Raw genomic sequence first — 21,872 nt, 5'->3', positions numbered from 1 at the left:
AAGATAAAATAGGACATTTTAAAACATGTTGATACCTTTCACATGTCTACATGTAATTACTTCAGTCTCAGTACAGAACGTGCACACGCGCCTGCAGTTCAGCCCTCGCACTTTCCCTCCCTCGTGCAGTGTCCCTGCCATGCTGCCTCCGCACAGGTCCTCCACAGCACAGGCAGGATCTGTGGGAATGGAAGATCTCTTTCCTTTGCCCCTCACTCTTCATTTTTAATGGAAAACAGTCTGTTGTGTGGAACGTGAAGATAGATGTAAATATTCCTGCTCGTGAGACTGAGCTAAAAAACGAGTGCTGGTCGGGCATTGTTGCACATGCCCATAACCCCAGCTTCAAGGGAGCCTGAGGCAGGAAGATCGCCAGTTCCAGGCCAGCCTCAGCAAATTAGTGAGACCCTGTCTCAAAATAAAAAGGGCTAGGGAGGTAGCCCAGTGGTGGGGCACTGGCCTAGCATGTGCACAGTCCTGGGTTCAATTCCCAGTACTGAAGAAGGAAAAAAAATACTGGCCAGCCTCAGATAGGGAAAACTAAATAGCTAATTTATTCATTTTTTTTGTATGCTCATATTTGGATTATAAATCTGAATGTTAGCTGGTCATGCTTCCTATTGATAAATAGGATGAAACATGGAATCAACCTGTCTTTGGTTTCTGGTACATGTTAAGATTTCAGTGTTTCATTTGCTAATAGACTAGACCACTTGAAGAGGCAGCATAAACCAGGGCCTCTCTGGGGTCTGAAGCAGTCCACAGATGTGTTTCGATGAGGTGTCACTAAATTGTTTAAATCTGTGCGTCAGTGTGCGCATGCATGTGTGTTTTCACAAAAGTCCCTGGAGGAGGGATGGTATCCTTGGACAGGCATTTTGCCTGAGGGCAGCTCACAAGTGGTGGTGCTGGAGTTCTGATGTGGATTTGTGTGGCTTTTTCCACTAACTGTCTTGACACCTGCAGGGCCTCCCTGTCGAACCCTCCCCTAACTCCATTATTCCAACTCTGTAATAACTAATCTTGAGCACTAACTGTGAGCTGGACTTTGTGCTCAGTGTTTTGCATGGCCTACCTTGTGTTTTTCTCAGGAAAAAGAAAGATTTTGCTGCACAACCAGCAACCGGTAGGTAGGTAGAGAGGAAGTTCTTCAAGCTCTAGAACCTAGATTTCCCACATCCTGGTCCCATTCCCTGCCCAGTCACACTGCAGGCCTCAGCTCCTGACTAATGTATGGCTGGGGGTACACCTACTTCCACAGAAACTGGTACGGTGCAAGGCCTGTGCTGACGCTGGCTTACTTGACGAGAGCTTCCTGAGAAGATGTCTGAATTTTTATGGCCTTCTTATTCAGCTGCTGCTCCGCATCCTGGACCCTGCATATCCCGAGTGAGTGTGCTCTTTCCTCTTTGCCTCATCTCTACTTGTCTGGGCTGTGTCGTCTTCACTGTTCGCAGAGGTGGTTACTGAAGTCAAAACCTTACTCTACCAAGAATTCACTACCCAGTCTGCAGATTATCTTTACACAGACTGTGACATTGGTCAACATTAATCAGTGTTTTGCCTGTAATTAGTTACAGCCGAAGGTGAACATCAGCACCTTTTTTTTTTCTTTAACTTTGACAATATTTTTTTAAGTTTGCTATAAAATTTTTAATTAATGGGAAAAGAAATATGTAGGGCTGGGGCTGTAGCTCAGTGGCAGAGCACTTGCCTAGCATGCGTGAGGTACTGGGTTCAGTCCTTAGCACCACATAAAAATAAACAAAATAAAGACATTCTGTCCTGTACAACTACAAAAAAAAAAAAAAAAAATTAAAAGAAAAAGAAATCTGTAAACTGGAAGCAAAATGCTGGCAATAGCAGGGTGTTAGCTCCTCCTAAGTGCTAGGTCCAGGAAAATGTCCACCTAGTGCAGAGAGGAAGCCAAGATGGCATCAGTAACCTTTGTTATCAACCAGAATCTCTCAATAGCTATTTTTATTTCATTTATTATTATTTTATGGTTATTACAAAGTCTCTGTGTCACCATTGTGATAAAACTGGCCCAGCCTCTCTTCCGGAGAAAAATGTTACGTAAAATACATTCGTGGCTCTGTTGGCTCGAACAGTTTGAGTTACACGAACGTCACCAAATGTGTCCGTGTAATTTCCTTCCCGCTGTATTTACTGCATTAATTTTTTAAAATTTTTTTTTATTTGTTGACAGTTCTTTGTTTTATTTACTTATTTTTATGTGGTGCTGAGGATTGAACCCAGTGCCTTACACATTGCTAGGCGAGCGCTCTGCCACTGAGCCACGACCCCAGCCCTACTGCATTAATTTTAACAAGATATCAAGATCAGGGGAAACATTTCATACCCCCTGGTGTATAACCAGTATCTTCATTATTCCCTGTTCATTTTGGTTGTGGTCTTCACCTCTGTACTTTTACATAGTTGTATTATAGAATGAAGGGTTTTCCCAAAAAATAAAGTATATATTTAATGGTAATGTAATATTCTTTAATTAATGCTAATGTTGTGTTTCTCAGAATTTGGTGTGCTGTGATTTCATTCTGCCAATTATGCTTTTCTTTTCTTTTTGACAGCATAACACTGCCTTTAAATTCAGATGTCCCCAAGGTATTTGCAGCATTGCCTGAGTTTTATGTAGAAGATATTGCTGAATTTTTATTTTTTATTGTACAGTAAGTGACTTTGACTTGTTATATATTTCTAAGTTTCTATGCATACTTAATTTGTTTGTGATATTATGAATTATGTTGCAGGTGTCCAGTTTAAACTTGAAATTTTTGGGGACTGTTTTTAACAGAATACTGCCTAGGGACTGGAAAGATAAATCAACCACTGCATCAGCAGGTCCATACCAGTCAGTAATGAACATCTCAAGAGATTCTCAGCACCTCATATAAGTAAATAAATAAAGTAAAGGTTCATCAACAACTTTAAAAAAAAAAAGTAAAGTGGGCTGTGGCTGTGGCTCAGTGGTAGAACACTTGCCTAGTACATGTGAGGCACTGAGTTCCATCCTTAGCACCACATAAAAATAAATAACATAAAGATTTTTTAAAAGACAAAATGGTAAGTGTAGTATACTCAGTATGGGGGCAGGGAATGATTAAAGTATACATAGATGAACAGTCACAAAACATAAATTGTGAAAGTTTTCAGCCTGGTGTGATAGGACATTCCTGGAGGCTGAAGCAGGAGGATCTCAAGTTTGAGGCAATACTCAACAATTTAGTGAGACCCTGTCTCAGAAATAAAAAGGGATGGGGATGTGAAAGAGTACCCCTGGGTTCAACCCCAAGAAACAAAAAATAAATAGAAAAATCCAAAATTAGTGTAAATGATTTTAAGAAAAAAAATATGTAACAGTCACTTTAAACTTAGTAAGCTAAAGGGAACTGAGTGTCTTTACTCCTGTTTATCCCTCACCCCTAGTGACACAAGTTGATTCCATAGATTCACTTCTTGCCCTTCCTCCCTCTATTCAGATACTCTCCTCAGGTGCTTTATGAGCCCTGCACTCAGGATATTGTGATGTTCCTTGTTGTGATGTTGTGCAACCAGAACTACATCCGAAATCCATACCTCGTGGCCAAACTGGTAGAAGTCATGTTTATGACCAATCCTGCTGTTCAACCACGAACCCAAAAGTTTTTTGAAATGATTGAGAACCATCCTCTCTCCACCAAGTTGCTGGTACCTTCCCTGATGAAATTCTACACAGGTAGGTTCCTGAGTGTGTGTTGTAGCACAGAAGAGCAGGCTTGGGTAAGGTCACCTATGCCAGTAAGTGAAGTTACTCTAAATTGGTCCCCTCAGACCCTGCCAACCTACTGCATGTGGAGCATATGCTGTTGCTTCTTTTTCTTGCAGAGCATTTGAAATATTACACTGACCATTCTGCATCGTAATCTCTGATATGTAGCAGGCTTAGTTTGGTATCAGTTCTCCAAGTTGGTTATTTTTAATCTGAGTTAAAGTTCCTGGTTTATTTTAGCTGTGATCTTAACAGCATTGGTTTTATAGCACCTCCCTGTAATTCAGTTTCCAAAGTGTGGGAAAAATAGTGATCTTGTTAAAAATGCCCATCCTTAGAGATGGAGTATAGCTCAGTGGTAGAACACTTGCCCACCATGCACAAGGCCCTGGGTTCCAGCCCCAGCACCCCACACACAAACACACACACACAAAAAGAAAGTATCCTTGACCCCACTCTAACCAGTGAAGTCAGGATTTCTGAGAGCCTCTGGGAACCTTCCCTCATTCACATTAATTTGAAAAGTTTACCAGGTACTTACCATTTGCCAGGCCCAGTTCTTGGTGCTGGGTTACCCTGCAAACAGTAGAGAACTTGAGACACTCCACAAGGACACCCTCCTCTTCTGGCTGAATTGTACTCTAATTTTTGAATTTTTAATTTGACTTTTGATCTGTTATGTAGGAGACCTATTCATCTGTACTCTGGCAAGGGCACAAATTTGTACAAGTGGACCAGTTTCCTGCCAGTTTGTGAATTTCTCAGGAAGCAAGTATTCTTATTTGCTTTCTTATCTTCTGTTGCCCTCAGCGTATTCTTGGCAGGTCTTTGGCATTTCGAAGACCATACTCCCCATGCCATTACAAGAAACTCAGGCAGCCCAAGAGCACACCCCCTTACTGATCCCAGCAGCAACTAGTTTAAGTTCCCTATTCTCCTGGACAGTCATCCTTGCCTTCAACCAAGACCTGCTCCTGCTCTCTTGGGGCCATGCCATCATCTGTCTCCACTTAAGAGAGCTCTAAGAATTTGTCCACGTGCCTTTCCCTTTGTCGTTATTATTTTGTGGCATCTGGTAAGAGTCTCTTGCCTTCTTCCTTTTCTACTTATACCCTCTTAAATCTAAAGCCAAGCACACCACCCAGGGATGTCTGGTCGGTATCCTTTCTTTGTTAACAGCAGAGGACACCCCAGGGTTAAAGCCTTATTTAGCAAAAGTCTTTCTCTTCACCTCTTGGCCCTGGTGGGAACAAACACAGATCGTTGAGGTACAAAGAGTATATGCAGGATAGGACCTTGTGTGATGCTTGTACATGGCAGGCTTAGGAAATTGAATAAGTAAACATTTCTTAAAATAAGTACATACCTCTTTTTACCTACCAATTTTATTTTTTAAGCTAGAAATACCCAATGCTCTTACAGAGAAATAATGTGCAAAAACCTATTTTATCTCCCTGTAACCACTGTGTAAAATCGCTGCTGTGAAACTTATAAAAATGTAAGTTGGTAAACCCTTTGAGCTGTGAAAGATGGTGCAGGCCTGTAATCCCAGTAACTGAACCTGAGGCAGGTGGATAGCAAGTTTGAGGCCACCATGGGTAACACTGGAATACTCAGTCTCAAAAATTTCAAAAACAATAAAAAATAAAGGTCTGGAGACTTAACTAAGGGGTATAGTGTCCCTGGTATAGTCCCCAACCTACCAAAAAAAGACTTTCTGGAAGGCTGTTTGGTAGTCCACACCAAGAACCTTATTATTATTATTATTATTTTAATTTTTTAGTTTTCGGCGGACACAACATCTTTGTTTGATGTGGTGCTGAGGTTTGAACCCGGGCTGCACCCACGCCAGGCGAGCGCACTACCGCTTGAGCCAAATCCCCAGCCCCAGCCCCCCCCCCCCCCCGCCCCTTTATTTAATGTAAGTCAGGGACTAGCCAGGAAAATAGAATTATACAAACAACTTTAATAGAATTTAATGGAGGGAACTGACCTACATATTGGAGGACTGACTCAGCAAAACAGTACCACTGGGGTACAGGTGCAGGAAGCAGCCATCAAAGAACTTAGCTATGAGAACAAGGGTTTCAACAATGTGAGGATCTCTGAGGGTGTTCAAGGTTGCTAATAGCTGGAGAGCTGGGATGGAGAACTGACCTTGACAGGAACAGCAAGGACCTTGTCTCTACTTCAGTTTTCCAGTTCTCCTACAGCACCCCCTACTGGCAACCCAAACAGGGTCCAGTAGTAAAGGAAAACTTCTGCAGAGTCCCAGCCCTTGAATCTCAAAGCAAGTCTGAAAAGAGGATTTAGAGCTGAGGGACCACAGCAGGATGACCAGCATACCCTCCTACTTGTAAATTTAATTTCTAGTAGTTTATTCTAGAGGAATGCTTGTAAATGTATATTTGTATTAATCCATGAGAATGTTCATCACAGTATTATTTATAATGCAGTGAAATGAAAAATAATGTGCTATTCACATCAAGGGGTTAACAAAAAGTAAAGAAAATGCCAAGTAATGACAAAGAACACCCACGTTTTTGTACAAATATGTGTAATACAAAACAGCAGGAAGAACATATATCAAGGTATAATGGTGAATTGGTTTATTTATTTATTTGTTTTTTGTGGTGCTGGGAATTGAACCCAGGGCCTTGTGCATGCAAGGCAAGCACTCTACCAACTGAGCTATATTCCCAGCCCATGAATTGGTTATTTTTGAAAAAGAGAATTATGAATAGTTTTTTTTTTAAATATTTTCAGTTGCAATGAACACAATGCCTTAGCTATAATTCCCAGCCCTGAATAATTTTCTATTTTTAAAAATTAAACCAAGGACTGGGGATGTGGCTCAAGCGGTAGCGCGCTCACCTGGCATGCGTGCAGCCCAGGTTCGATCCTCAGCACCACATACAAATAATGATGTGTCCGCCGAAAACTAAAAAAAATAAGTAAATATTTAAAAATTCTTTAAAAAATTAAACTAAAAAATAATTATGAGGGCCAGATTTATAGCACAGTGGTAGAGTGCTTGCCTAGCATATGTGAGGCACTGGGTTCAATCCTCAGCACTGCATATAAATAAATAAGTACATAAATAAATAAAATAAAGGACCATCAACAACTAAAAAAAAAATTTAAGGGTGTGGGGTTATGGCTCAGCGGTAGAGTGCTCACCTTGCACATGCAAGGCCCAGGGTTTGATTCTCAGCACCATATAAAAATAAATTAAGTAATAAAGTTTAAATTTGTTTTTCAAATAATAATTACAAATAGTTTTATTGCCTTTTCTTTTTTTATTATCTGAACTTCTTAGTTCTACAGTAAACATATATTTTTAATAATAAATACAAAAAAAAATAGTTAAAGGCATTTAGTGCTTGCTTATTTAGTACCCTGGGCCTGTCACCATGCACCAGGATAGAGTGTGTGTGTGTTGGCATTTGAGTACCAGGGCTGGGTCTCTGGCCTATGGGACTGGTGCTGGGACTGGTGAGCCCTCAGCCAGTCTCCCAGGAGCCAGTGGGTGGGTGGTGTTCTCTCTTTTCCCCTTTGTGGTGGGGCAGTGTGCCCTCTGGCCTGGACCACCTCTGTACTAAGGGATAGATGATATCTGACCTAATAATAGCGCACTCATCCAGTATGCACTAATCCTTTCACTTAATCCGCATAGCAGTCCTAAAGATAGGCACTATAAATATCTCCATTTAACAAATGAGGAAACTGAAGCTTAGAAAGATCAAGAAGCTTGCTGAAGGTCATTAGCTAGCAAGTGGCAGCAACCTCAGCAGTTGGACTGAGCACAGGTGTGCTTGCCACTCTTCTGTTCTCCCAGCCACCAAGAGCCCTGTAGGTGGCCCTCACAGACCCTGTCCCAGGCCCCTTGGATTCCCTGTTAAGAGCTGCTGATGAGGTCTGGGCCCTGAAGGTGTGTGATTCTCAGGCGTGAATCATAGTTGCTCTGCCAGGTCCAGCCATGGAATAAGCTCCTTGGTGCCACACAGAGAGTCTTCTAGCTTGGAAAATGCTTATGCTCTGATTTTTGTTTCAAATATAAAATGAGTTTTAAAAGAAGAGTAATTATTGTATCACAATAGTCTGAACTTAAGAAAGAACTCTGGGGACTGGAAAGAACATTGATAAAGTAAGACCTATTTCCAGACTCTTCCCTTCCTCAAAGCAGAGCTGAATGGTAAGTCCAGCATGGCCAGAGTGGACTCTGCCACTGGTTCAGCAGATGCTTAACACATCCCTGCCACCTCAGATCAGAGTCTTGTTGGGAAGCAGATGCTGGACAGATAAGGAAGAGACCTGGAGTCAGCATTGGAAGAGATGGGCTACTGTGGGAGACTGGGCAGGGAAGGTCTCTGAGAAGATGATTTTGGAGGGACATTAAAAATGAGACAAGGCTGGGGTTGTGGCTCAGCGGTAGAGCGCTTGCCTCACATGCAAGCACCACATAAAAATAAATAAATGAAATAAAGATATGTGTCCATCTACAACTAAAAAAATATTTAAAAGAGAGAGAAGCAGAAGCTGTAAGTTCTCAGCCACAGTGTGGCAGGCAAAGGGGACAGCAGATGTGAAGGACTTGAGGCTTTGGTGGCAATGTTATCAAGAAAGAACTCAACAAGAAAACCTATAAGAGGCTCAGGATGAAGATCTTGAAGTCAACAGGAGTCAAGGTCACTTAAAGACTCCTAGAACTTGGGAATTAGAGCTTTGGCTGGTATGATTGTAAGGGAAATTTAGGAATGAATAAAAAAATACTGAAAGAAGTATGTTGCTGGGTGATAATTAAGGGATAGTTGCTTAGCCTCTGTTTCTTTGAAATAGATTCCAGCCAGTAGAGGCAGTCTTAGATGGTAGAGGCCCTGTGCCAGCCCCCGTATGTCTCTTGCAGGCTCTGCTTAAATCACTTCTCCATACTTTTGGCCACACTTTTCCACGATAAAATGGCACTAGTGAAGACCAGTGTGTAGACATTTTCTTTTTAGCAATATTTTTAATGTTCCACTTTAATACTAAGAAATGTCTTTTGGGGGGCTGGGGTCATGGCTTGGGGGTAGAGAGCTTGCCTCAGGTGTGTGAGGCACTGAGCTTGATTCTCAGCACCACATATAAATGAAGGAATTTAAAACATGATTGGGCTTAAATGTTATTGAGCTCAAACCATAGTTTTGTTTGATTGTCTTCAGTTTTCACTTATTAATATATTATGATATATTAGTTTTTCATAGTCTCCCTTTGACATTTGGATTATTTATATTTGTTCTGTAGTAAAAATGATTCTTTGGGCTGGAGTTGTGGCTCAGAGGTAAAGCACTCACCTAGCATGCATGAAGCACTGGATTTGATCCTCATTACCACATTAAATAAAATAAAATAAAGGTATTGTGTCCACCTACAACTAGAAAATAAATATTTATTTTAAAAAAAATGGTATTTTGCCCTGGGGCTGGGGGGTAGCTTGGTGATAGAGCACTTGCCTAGCAAGCTCAAGGCCTATTCCGGGGGGTGCGGGGGAGTGCCTCCTTCACGTCCTTAGAAGTCAGTCTTTGAACTGCTTGAGTGCATTTTCTTTAAGTAGAATTTGTGGGTCAGCAGAATGTTGATGGTCTATGCTGTTTTGCCAGTTGCCTTTAGAGGGTTTGTGTCACCATTCACTCACCAGCATGTACACTGTCCTGTGTCCCCAGATCCTCTCCTTCGCTCAGTCTTGTCATTTTTGTAATGTCTGCCAATTTGATAGGTTAAAAATGGTAACTTAATTTAATTTACATTTTTTTTATAATGTCTTTGTTGAGTTAGGGGACCTGACACAGTCCCCTTTTTAAAATTTGTAATGAATTCTGGAATTTCTCAGGCTGAAGTGGTTTGCCCTTGAAGATTTATATAATCAAGTTTGATTTTTGTTCCATTTTAATAGGTACAGGGATGTTGATAAATGGTAAATGAACAATGAGTACATGAAGGATTAACTGTGTTTTTCTCTACTTTAGTACATCTTGAAAATGCGCATAGCCAGGCATTGATGCATGCCTATAATCCCAGCATCTTGGGAGGCTGAGACCCAAGCTTGAGTCCAGCCTCAACAATTTAGCCCTAAGCAATTTAGGCCCTGTCTCCAAATAAAAAATTCAAAGGGCAGGGAATGTGGCTCAGTGGTAAAGTGTCCCTGGGTTCAATCCCCAGGCGCGCCACACACACACACACACACACACACACACCCCCCAAAGAAGTAAAAGAATCCAGGCATGGTGGTACATACCTGTAATCCCAGTGGCTCAGGAGGCTGGGACAGAAGGATCGCAAGTTCAAAGCCAGCCTCAGCAAAAGTGAGGCACTAAGCAAATCAGTGAGACCCTGTCTCTAAATAAATACAAAATTGAGCAGGGGATGTGGCTCAGTGGTCAAGTGCCCCTGAGTTCAATCCCTGGTACCCACCCCCCCAAAAAAAAAGAGTAAAAGAAAATGTGCCTGAAACAAAAATATATAAAATAATAGGCACGTTTAATAGGTGCATGTCCTTCAATAAAATTTATCCCAATTTTCCACTTGGGATGTGCATTTGAAGTGCTGTGGAATTTCTAATTTTAAATTTCTAATTTAAAATTGGGGGTATGATAATTCAGTTTTTGGTCATTGATGATTAGATAACCATCTGAATGATGCCTGTTTCCCTAGCCCATTCCTTAAATATTCTCTTATTACCAGACCTTTATTGTGAAACTTTTGTCTTTAAGACCAGCTTATAGGGCTGGGGTTGTGTGCTTAGTGGTAGAGCACTCATCTGGCATGTGCGAGACCCTGGGTTCCATCCTCAGCATACATAAATAAAATAAAGGTATTGTTTTCAACTACTTCTAAAAAATAAACATTTTTTTAAAAAGACCAGCTCATAATCTCTTTCTTGCTTACATGCAAAATATAGGCAAGATTTTACCACATCTCTGATTCTGTAGATCTATCCCTCCATGTTATTGTTGTGGCAGTAACTGCATTTAGAAAGATGAGAAAGGACGTGTTCCTTAATCTTTTTGTTTTTCTTCTTTAGATGTTGAGCATACTGGAGCCACCAGTGAGTTCTATGACAAATTCACGATTCGCTATCACATTAGCACCATTTTTAAAAGCCTTTGGCAAAACATAGCTCACCATGGCACCTTTATGGAGGAGTTCAAGTGAGTATTGGGCCCCTGATGTCACAGCTTGCTCTCTTGCAAATCACAGGGCTGCAGCTGAAAAGCTTTCACAGTTGGGTTGCTGTTGGCTGCTGGTTTCAGCCTCATTTTATCCCAGGTGCTATTCGATGTGGGTAGGCTTATCTACCTGTCTGCACTTACAAGGTAATGCTGGGTTCTGGATTTGTCAACATCTTTTGGGAGCAGTTTACATAAAGAAACACATAAATTTGTATGTGTTCAGTGTTTTTTGATATTTCTCTGATTACAGAGCATACTGAAGGTAGAATGAACAAAGATCATACTGTATTCTTGAATATGATGTCAAGCTTTGGAGTTAGAAATGTTAGAAAGGCTTTAGATTTAGAAGCAGGATAGGGATGTCATTAGAGGTGTCATTCTCAGTAGTAAGGCCCTAAACCTTGGTTAAGGACTTTTCATCAAGTGTGGTGGTACACATGTAATCCCAGTGACTCAGGAGTCTGTAGCAGGAAGATTACAAGTTTGAGGCCAGCCTCAGCCAAGAATTTAGTAAGACCCTAAGCAACTTAGCTAGACCCTGTCTCAAAATAAAAAGGGGGGCTAGGGTTATGGCTCAGAGGTAGAACACTCGTCTCACATGTGTGAGGCCCTGGGTTCGATCCTCAGCACCACATAAAAATAAATAAATAAAATAAAGATTGTGTCCATCTACAACTAAAAAATAAATAAATTAAAAGGACTGGGGATTTGGCTCAATGGTAAAATGTTCTTGGGTTCAGTTTCTCTGGTTCAAAAAAAATGTTGGTTGGGGGGGGTTCCTTAAATCCAGGCAGTAGAAATTCCATCTAAGTTATCTGTCAGTGCTTTAAAAAGATAAATGAAGGGTGCTGCATCTGTGGCTCAGTGCTAAAGTGCTCACCTAGCACATGTGAGGCACTGGATTTGATCCTCCGCATCACATAAAAACAAACAAACAAATAAATGAAGTATTGTGACCATCTATAACTAAAAAAAGAAAAAGAAGATAGGTGAAGATGTTGAATTGCTGAGCTTCAAAAGAAAATGTATCCTACCTACTTAGATCTTCTGTAACCCTTGTTTTAAATCTTTGATCAAGTCTAGATACCCCTTGTTACCTGAGTGAGCAGTCAGTAGTGCATGTATTACCAGTTGAGTAACCATTAGTTGGGTAACTTTCCAGAAGAGATGAAGTGAATTCATTATTTCCATGAACTGCTCTTGTAGTCAGTTATATTCCAACAAAAGCCTGGTGTGAGCTTAAAGGGGAGGCGGCTCCTGGCTTAATCAGCATGGTGCTCACTGGGAGTACGTGCTCTGGACTCACCACAGTCCTGAGATGGGGCCTCCCATCCACTGATTTGCACAGTCGTAGGCCCTGAAGTGAAGCTTCTGTTTTCTTTGCTCATCTGGCAGTTGCCATCTTAACAGGCAGGCCAGCTATTTCATTGACCAACTAGTTCCTCTCTTTGTTGGAACATGGTCTGCAGAACAGTCCTTTGCCTGGAAGCTTCAGGTTCTGTAAAGCAAGTTTGTGTCTTGCCATAACAGTATCACAAGGTCCGACTTTTCTTCAGTATGTCTTTTTTGTGACGAGGAATGACTTTGTCAGTTCTCTTGTCTGCTCTGTACAGGTGATTATTTGTGCTTTCCTTATACTATGGTGAGTGTGAGCACATTTCCATTTCTAGTCTGAAAGAGTGTCTTCTCTACTTAAAGACACTGAGCACATGAGCCAGGGCAAGCTGGTAAACCTGCTCTCTAGAGGGAGATGGCAGCATTTGCTGGTGTGAATGTGTCCTCTGTTGTTGAATTTAAGATGTCAAGGGAAGCAGCTCACAAAATTCATCAGTTGGCTCTCATGAGCCATTCACAGTGGCTCCAGGAAGCCACTAAAATGAGCTTATCAGGATTAATTAAAAAGTATAATGGAATCTAAAAAGAGAGGCTTGGTAGTACTTGGACTTCACTGTCCCTGAGCTGTGCCCATGCCACAGACTCACAGGTGGCGAGCTCAGCACTCGGTGGAGGGAGGCACGCTTTCTCTGAAACCTGCTGGACCTAATGAGCATGCCCCATCTCATTCCTTTTCAGTTCTGGGAAGCAGTTTGTTCGCTATATAAACATGCTGATAAACGACACGACATTCTTGCTGGATGAAAGTCTGGAGTCCCTGAAGCGGATCCACGAGGTGCAAGAAGAGATGAAAAACAAAGAACAGTGGGCCCAGTTGCCGCGGGTGAGTACACAGTCCTGGGCCCTTAGAGGCTGCAGTCCGCCTTGGACACAGAGGTGCTCTGCTTAGGGTGGCCTCTCGGGCTGTCAGGTGACCCTAGGTCCCACTGCCAGGATTTTCCTTTCTGTGGGTTCCATGAAATTGTACCCTAGGAGAAAACTAAAAAATGAGTTGAGAAGCTTTTCACAGTGCATCTTCAAAACCTTCTCTGCCTTTTTAATTTTGAAGCACTTCTTAGAGACAAGCTTTTATTGTCAGTATATTAAGATTTATGGAAGTGACTAGGAAATGAATCTCTAGATTTCTGTCTCTGGACAAGAATTCGATTTGTTCATATAGTCTTCTCCAGACAACTAGATCACTCAGGTTTCTTGTGGGGGTTTTCTTTGAATCAATCTTAGTTTTTATATTTAGTTATTAATAGAAAGAAAGAATACTTGTTTGCCAAGTTTCACACTGTGTGGTAACAGTACACTGTCCCCTCCTGATACGATTGCGACCATTTCAGTGGTTCCTGGGTCAGTTACTGGGCCCTTGACAGCTGCTGGTGACTTCAGACATGGGTTAGTTCCAAATAACTGCTTTATAAAGGGTCCTCCTGCCACACGGTGGGTACTGCTTCCTGTCTGCTTAAGACAACGGATACTATTGATTTTTCTGTTTAGTGGACGAAAGGGGACACAAATAGTCCCTAATAATCACTATTTCAGAAATAATTTTCTTTGACTTTGAAGTTAGGTGCTACCTCCCACCTCCCTGGCTGCTCCTGCTCATCTCTGCAACCTCTGAGTGAGGGTCACTCCTGCTCTCAGCCTCAGGCTTCTCTGCCTCCACTCTTGCTGCTGGGTTAGCATTTCTCAGGGAGGGTTTTGGTTAGAATTTTAAGCATAGTGGAGTTTGGTATAAGAGTGAATTTTTTTGTGGTGAGAGACTGTCCTTTACACTATAGAACATTTACCATGTCTGGTTCCTGTCCATTTAGCATCGGTGATGTACACTCCTACCCCCAGTCGTCATAGCCAGTACCCCCACATGTAACTTGATGCCCCAATTGAAAAACCACTGCCAGTTGATCTCATCTATTCCAGGGTGTTGAATAAAAACTCCCCAAAATATCTCCTCATCTCAGCTCTCTCCTGACTCTGGGCTGTGCAGCCAGGGTTGGCTTCCCTTATGAGCAGGTAGCCTAATACATACCTCAAACCTAACTTCTCCCTGACTGAACTTCAGTGTCCTGTAAATTTCAATTAAGTCTGCCCAACCTCCACAGCTGGGACTTTCCCTCTGCTAGTTGCTCAGGCTCTTCAGCACTGTCTTCCATTCTTCTACCCCCCTCTCAGAAGATTCTTCTAGGCACTATCTTAAACTATCTCATGGACTGAGGCTATAGGTCAGTGGAAGAGCCTGTGCCCAGCATCTGAGAGGCAAGAGTTCCTTTCCTTACACCATTAAAAACACACACATGGGGGGTCGTGGCTCAGTAGTAGAGCACTTGCCTAGCATGTGTGAGGCATTGGGTTCAATTCTTAGCACCACATATAAGTAAGCGAATAAAATAAAGGTCCATCAACATCTAAAAAAAATTTAAAAAATAATTATTTGGCATAAACTGTAATAAACAGATATGCTACACACACACACACACACACACACACACACACACATACACACACACGGGAGATGGAGGCACTGGGTTTGTGGCTCAGTGTTAGAGGCCTTGCCTAGTACGTGTGGGGCACTGAGTTCAATCCTGAGCACCCCATAAAATTAAATAAATAAAATAAAGGTATTGTGTCCATCTTCAACTAAAAAAAAGATTTTTAAAACACACACACACACACACACACCTGGGCACAGTGGTGCATGCCTGTAATACCAGTGGCTTGGGAGGCTAAGACGGGAGGATGTCGAGTTCAAAGCCAGCTTCAGCAACAGTGAGGCTCTAAGCAACTCAATGAGGCCCTGTCTCTAAATACAGTACAAAATAGGGCTAGAGATGTGGTTGAGGGCCCCTGAGTTCAATCCCTGTTGCAAAAAACAAAAACAAAAACAAAAAAAACACACATACTCACATATACATAATGTGTGTGTACCCCCATTCTGTGACCACTTCCCACCACCTCTAGACCACCACCATGTCTTGCCTGTGTTATTGCAGGAGCCTGCTCTTGGTCTCCCAGCCTCCACCCTTGCCCATGTCTCTACCAGAGGGATGCTACTAAAATCTGTCAGCATAGTACCGCTGATTCAGCTGTGGATGTGGCCTGCAGGGCATAGCACCTTTCTGCCCTCTTCTCCCCACACTGTCTCCTCCATTCCCTGCACCCCAGCCACACTGGCCTCTATCCTTGCACTGGCGGCTCCTCCACTGCAGTGATGTTTCATCAGACTTTTGCTGACTCACTTCCTTCGAGGAGTCCCATAGGTTAAATCACCCCTCAGAGAGGTGACCGCCCTTTCCAGAATAGCATCCGCAGAGCCTTCACTCTCCCTCACCCACTGCCACTTTTTGCTATCACTGTCAGAGTTGAATTTCTGTGGGGTGTTGGTTTATTAAGCAAAGTCTCCCTAAGGGACTCAAAGCTCCTGGAGGATGCAGAGCCCCCCTGGGCCTGTGCTGTGCTTCTCACAGGGCACCAGAGGCCCAGCCTCTAGAGGCATCTACATGGTACTCAGATGAATGTTTGAGACCCCCAGACCCTCATAGAGTGTCGGATTGCACCTAGCTTCTCTTTCATTTTTTTCTGAATGGGCTCATCTGTGACCAGGGAGTAGTGCATAGGCCCCATGTCTTGCTGCAGTATCTCCACCAGGCATGACAAATTCTGACCCCAGAGAGTGCTCCCTGAGTGACATTAGCTGTTCCAGCTGTTTTCCCCTCCCCCCATGAGAAAAGGCCTCTGGGCAGATGTAAAACTTTAAATTAGGGATAACGTGACTACTCTCAAGCTCAGTTCCCCTCATTTCCCAACCCAGGCAGAACCAAGGGAGAAAGACGGTGCCAGAGGCAAGCATGCTGACACCATGAAGAGGTGACAGCCTGACAGTCGAAAGAAAATTCAGAAAGCTGGGCCACCCACAGGCACTTGGTGCAAGGGCAGAATGATAGGCCTCATGGCAGAGTGCATCACCTGTTTTTAAAATAGCAATGACTAAGTAAAAGTTTTTATTAAGAGAAATGAACTGGGCTGGGGATGTGGCTCAAGCACTCACCTGGCATGTGTGCGGCCCGGGTTCGATCTTCAGCACCATATACAAACAAAGATGTTGTGTCCACCGAGAACTAAAAAGTAAATATTAAAAATTCTCATATTCTCTCTCTCTCTCTCTCTCTCTCTCTCTCTCTCTCTCTCTCTCGAAAAAAAAAAAAAAGAGAGAGAGAAATGAACTACCCTTTTATAGCACCAGTTTGTACCAGGTGCCATGTTATAGTCACTTAACTCATCCTCCATGGAAATTGAGACACTTTTTTTATCATTGAGAAAACAGAGGAAACTCAAGAGAGTTAAGGAACGTGCCAGGTTTGAGGAGGAGCTCTGTGGTAGAACCCATCCTTGGCACACACAGCCCTGGGTTGATCCCCAGCACCAAGCAAAAAAGTCCCCAGGCCACCTAAATGGTTGTTACACTGAGAGGAGTCCACGTCAGCTCTCTGCAGTTTGCTGGGGGTGGGGGTGGGGGTTGTTACCTTACCCCTGAGCATGTTGGCTCTGCAGCCACTTTTCCAGTTATGAGATGACTGTGTTTTTCCTTTGCACTTGGCGTGTTAGTGAGCTGATGACTGGTTCTGAGATTTTTTTTGGCACCTGCTTGATGTTTCCTAGGATCAGCAGCAGGCCCGGCAGTCTCAGCTTGCTCAGGATGAGCGTGTTTCACGCTCTTATCTGGCCCTGGCGACAGAAACCGTGGACATGTTCCATATCCTCACGAAGCAGGTCCAAAAGCCGTTCCTCAGACCAGTGAGTAGAAGCTGTGGGGTGTTTGTTTTATCTGTTGGCCCCCACATCCAAACCTTAGCACTTAAAACTTGTTGCAGTTGTTGAAATTCTGGAAATGTTAGCATCACAGTCACCAGTACATGAAGTTCTGTTGCTGATTTTATTCCCATTTATGCTAATTGATACACACAGATACCCTGCTGTTAGACTCTAGTGAAGATCTCTGATGTTACTACACCTTCTGCAAATGATTCCAAGGTGACTTTGTTCACTTTCTGCTTAGACAGTACATTGGTTTGTTGGTACTGAAGTTATGACATTTTTATCATTATTGATTACTCTTTGTGTAGGAAAATATTAGGTAACATAAAATTGGAATACATTAAGTAGAATCATTGATAATATGTAAGTTCTTTGGTTCTTGTAGATATAGCTTTGTCACATTCAAGAAGCTAAAGAGCTGGATGCAGTGGTGCACGTTTGTAATCACAGTGACTCAGGCAGAAGAAGCAGGAAGACTGCAAGTTTGAGGCTATCCTTGGCAATTTAGTGAGACACTGTCTCAAAACTTAAAAAGGGCTGAGATGTAGCTCAGTGGTGGAGCACCCCTGATTCAGTCCCCAGTAGCGCAAAAATAAATAAATAAATTTTTAAAAATAAAAAGAAGCCACAAACTCCGTGGGATGTCGCTAAAGAGTAGAGAATATGCTTAACATGCAAGAGGCCCTGAGTTTCAGCACCAAAACCCCAAAAAAGGAAGGAGAAGCAGCAGCAGCCGCCAAAGACTAATTAGAACCACAAATAAGTTGTTTTTGTTTGTTTCCTATTTATTTATTTATTTTTGTGGAGACAGGATCTTACTAAGTTGCCTAGTGCCTCACTGAATTGCTAAGTCTGGCTTTAAACTTGTGATCCTCCTGCCTCAGCTTCCCAGGTTGCTGGGATTACAGTTGTGTACCACCACACCAGGCTTTCTGAATTTGGAGTGTTTCTTATTTTCATAATTAAAAGCATGAATTTAAAGAGAAGACTTTTGTTGGTATTTGTCATCAGCCCTCAACATTCCATTAATTACCAGAATTTTCATATAAGAAATGGGAATTAAAGACATTAACGTAAAGCTAAACTTCTTTAGCATGTGCCACGCAGCACACTTAAGAGAATCTTTGAGGGCTAAACCAGCCACTGAAGTAGGAGTTTTTGGTCCTTCTCACTTGTCTCAACAGCATTAATTGTTGTATCATCCTGTGATTTCCTAGGAACTTGGACCCAGATTGGCTGCAATGCTGAACTTCAATCTTCAGCAACTCTGTGGCCCAAAGTGCCGTGACCTGAAAGTTGAAAATCCAGAGAAATATGGCTTTGAACCAAAGAAGCTTTTGGACCAGCTAACGGATATTTACTTGCAGCTGGACTGTGCCCGGTTTGCTAAAGCCATTGCTGATGACCAGGTTAGTGCCAAGGGAGCAAGACCATTTTTCAGGGTCCTGGGGTTCAGGCTGCTGAGTTGGGCATTTCAATCACTTCTCAGTTCTTCTCCTGGCAGACCCTGCCCAATTACATTTCCGTCTGTCCTTTGGATTCTCCCCACTCCCAGTGAAGAAAGGTGATGGTCATCATGGATTGACAAGTTTTTAGTACCTAAGTATGAATAGTGGCCCCAGTGGCTGGGAAACATGTCAGGTGTAAGAGGAGATGAATTGCTTGTGTTCCTTAGGGAGTAAAGAGCAGACCCGGCTCCCTGATCCTCCCGAGGTTGAGTTCTTCCCTCACCTTATTCAACAGCACATTAAATTCCCAAGAGCCAGATTTTCTCACAGAATCCAGATCTTCCCAGTCTCCTGCTATAGTGCTGCCATGCCTTCATGATCTGGGTCTGGAATCGCTCATGGTTATCTCTGGACTCCTCCCTCTCCTGCATTCCTGTGCCCCCTGGAATTAGATCTGGGTTGTGTGTATGTTTTTAGGGAACTGGGGATTGCCATGCCCGGCAAGCACTCTGCCACTGAGCCGCCTCCCCAGACCTTTTCATTTTTTATTGTGAGATAGGGTCTCATTAAATTGGCCAGGTTGGCCTTAAACTTGTCATCCTCCTGCCTCAGCCTCCAGAGATTCTGAGCATATGCCACTGCGCCTGATTCAGGTATGCTTTGCTCCTCCACAGCCATCCGTTTAGTCTAAGCTCCTGCTCTGAAGCCTTCTTGTGTGATACGCAGTCGCCTCCCTCTGAGCTCTGCTCCCTGTGTCTGCGGCGCTCACTCACTGCTGTAGTGAACCCCTCCTCTGTTTCATTCACTCAGTCCTCGCAGAACTCAGTGATGTGGGGTCTCTACTGAATGAGCAAACGGAGGCTCAGAGAGGCCGAATTGCCTGTGCAAGTGCACAGAGCTCGGGTGGGATGGAGGTGCAGTTCACCTCCTGGTGTCTGGCCCTGAACACATTGTCCTCTCAGCTTCCTGCTTTCAGTGCCCAGAGAGGGCCTTGCTTGCTTGCTTCTGTGCCTCCACCTTTCTCACACCCCTTTTCCAGAATTTCTCACTTCACAGGTTACCCATTCTGGAAGGTTCTTTACCCATCTCTCACCCCTAATGGGTGTTGTTTTTTTTTTTAAGCTTTTTTGAGTTATAATTTACATATGTGGGTGCTTTTTATTATAAACAAGGGAAGTAGCCTCAACAGAGTACCTATAATGGGGGAAAATGTGTGTCTAAAGCAGTTTTTTTCATAAAAAGTGGTGATAAATGAAAGGGTTTGAAAATTGTAGTTATTTGGGGAAATGTTAAAATATGTACTGTTTTTCTAGCCTATGACTATATAATAGCACACATATTCAGGAATGGTGGATAGATAGTCTATAGTGAGGACAGGGAAGTGGAAGTACCTCCTGCGGTACCACGAAGGGGGTGGGGGCATTTGGAGTGCCCTGTTCTCCGCGGGTCTTGCTGTGGCTACAGTTTAAGGTAGTCAGGAAGCCTTCAGTCAGATGAGCAGGCATGTCCAGCAAGGCTGCAGACAAGTGGGAGCCACAGAAGAGCCTCTCGATGCCTGTCCTGGTGACAACAGCAGTTCCACCCTGCCTGCCAGTGCCAGTGCCAGGGATCGTGGTGGCAACCAGTCTCCCCTGCCCCTGGTCTAAAGAGCCCTGACCTTCCAGACCTGTGAAGGAGCCAGCTACTGTGACACAAGCCTATATAATCCCAGCAGCCCAGAAGGCTGAGGCAGGAGGATCACAGGTTCAAAGCCAGCCTCAGCAATTTAGGGAGATCCTATCTCAAAAGTTTAAAAATGAGTTGAGGATATGACTCAGTGGTTAAGCACCCCTGCATTGAATCCCCAGTACCCAAAAAACAAAAAACAGACCTGTGAAAGAGACTTTCCCTACCAATAACACATGGAGAAAAAACACTTTTTTCTTTTTTTTTTTTTTTTTTTTTTTTTGTTACTGGGAATTGAATCCAGGTATGCTTTACCACTGAGCTACATCCCAGCCCATTTTATTTATTCATCTTTTATTTACTTATGTTTTGTACTAGGAACGAACTCAGGGGTGCCTTGCCACTGAACCATGTCCCTAGCCCTTTTTTAAATTTTTTTCTTATTTTGAAACAGGGTCTCACTAAGTTGCCCAGGCTGGACTCAAAGTTGGTATCCTCCCAAGTCTTTGGGATTAGGTGGGAGCCACTGTGCCCAGCTGAAAAAAAAAACAAACCAAAAACACACACACACACACACACACACACATTTTCAGTAGTATCTTTGCTTTCTTTTACAGGGTGTTGTTTGTGCTGCCGGTTGGGCATTTTCTGTTTACGGTGGCCTTAAGGTGATTAGAGTCCTGCCTGTTTGGTTATTTTATTTCATTTTATTCTTTATTGGGTGCTGGGGATTAAACCCAGGGTTGCTCTATAACTGAGCCACATCCTCAGCCCTATTTATTTTGAGACAGGGTCTCACTTAATTTTTTTGCTGAGGCTGGCCTGGAACTAGGATCCTCCTGACTCAGCCCATGAGTTGCTGGCATCACAGGTGTGCATCCCAGTACTCTGCTACTTGCTGGTTTCATCTGAGGGTTTTCAGGACTGGGGTGGGAGTATTGAGCGCTCAGAGGAATTAGAGGAGAGGCAGCAGAATTCCATTTTCTCCTTCAGAAGAAATCATCGTAGTTGGCTTGGCTTTGCTATGCTGTCTTGTTTTCATGGAGAACAAAAGAAGAAAAAAATGACATCTTTACAAGGAAAAAGTTAAGAGTCTTCCTTTCCTTTCCTACATCAGGAAAGGGCTAAAGACCAGGTGCAGGAGGTTGATAAAGTTGCAGGGATGAAGAGCCCCTGGGCTCTGTACTACTGAGAAGTGGCATTTAGTAGTTGGTCCCTGGAACTGAGAGAACCCAGGTTAGGGAGATCTGAGGGGAACTCAGGTGGCATTGATGACTACACCTGACTGTCCTTTCATGGGCAGATCCAATTCCACAGACAGATTGCTTTCCAGCATTCATGGAGCATTAGTACACTGTTCCCAGGGAAAAGTAAAATAACCCATCTCAAATTGCACATCTCCCAGGCAAGCTCCTTCTCTAACCTACCAGAATATTGAGCCTTCTTATTGTAAATTTAGTGCTTCATTTTCTTGTTCAAGTTTTTCTTTCTTTCCTTTAAGGTAAAAGTCCCATAATATAAATTAACTATGTTAAAGTGTACAATTAGATGGTGTATAATGCATTCACAGTGGTATGCAACTATCAT

General features: G+C 43.0%; 1 protein-coding gene across 6 annotated transcripts in view; it reads left to right on the top strand.

Moving 5' to 3' along the window:
- Positions 1-21,872, top strand: part of UBE4B (ubiquitination factor E4B) — a 117,022-nt gene that overhangs the window by 88,949 nt on the left and 6,201 nt on the right. For 5 of the 6 annotated variants that reach the window (XM_081306803.1, XM_081306805.1, XM_081306802.1 and 2 more), the window contains 7 exons: positions 1,262-1,389; positions 2,592-2,690; positions 3,501-3,736; positions 10,830-10,956; positions 13,051-13,195; positions 17,017-17,151; positions 18,390-18,581. In XM_081306803.1, coding sequence (XP_081162929.1) covers positions 1,262-1,389; positions 2,592-2,690; positions 3,501-3,736; positions 10,830-10,956; positions 13,051-13,195; positions 17,017-17,151; positions 18,390-18,581 — 1,062 coding nt within the window. Of the gene's footprint in view, positions 1-1,261; positions 1,390-2,591; positions 2,691-3,500; positions 3,737-10,829; positions 10,957-13,050; positions 13,196-17,016; positions 17,152-18,389; positions 18,582-19,232; positions 20,017-21,872 lie in introns of those variants that run through there. The other variant, XM_081306804.1, reaches the window with a different exon arrangement.

The sequence above is a fragment of the Spermophilus citellus genome, assembly GCF_964194105.1.
Source record: "Spermophilus citellus genome assembly, chromosome: 9".
NCBI classification, from domain to species: Eukaryota; Metazoa; Chordata; class Mammalia; order Rodentia; family Sciuridae; genus Spermophilus; species Spermophilus citellus.
Note: the sequence above shows the minus strand (reverse complement) of the source record. Positions and strands in the feature narration are given on the sequence as shown.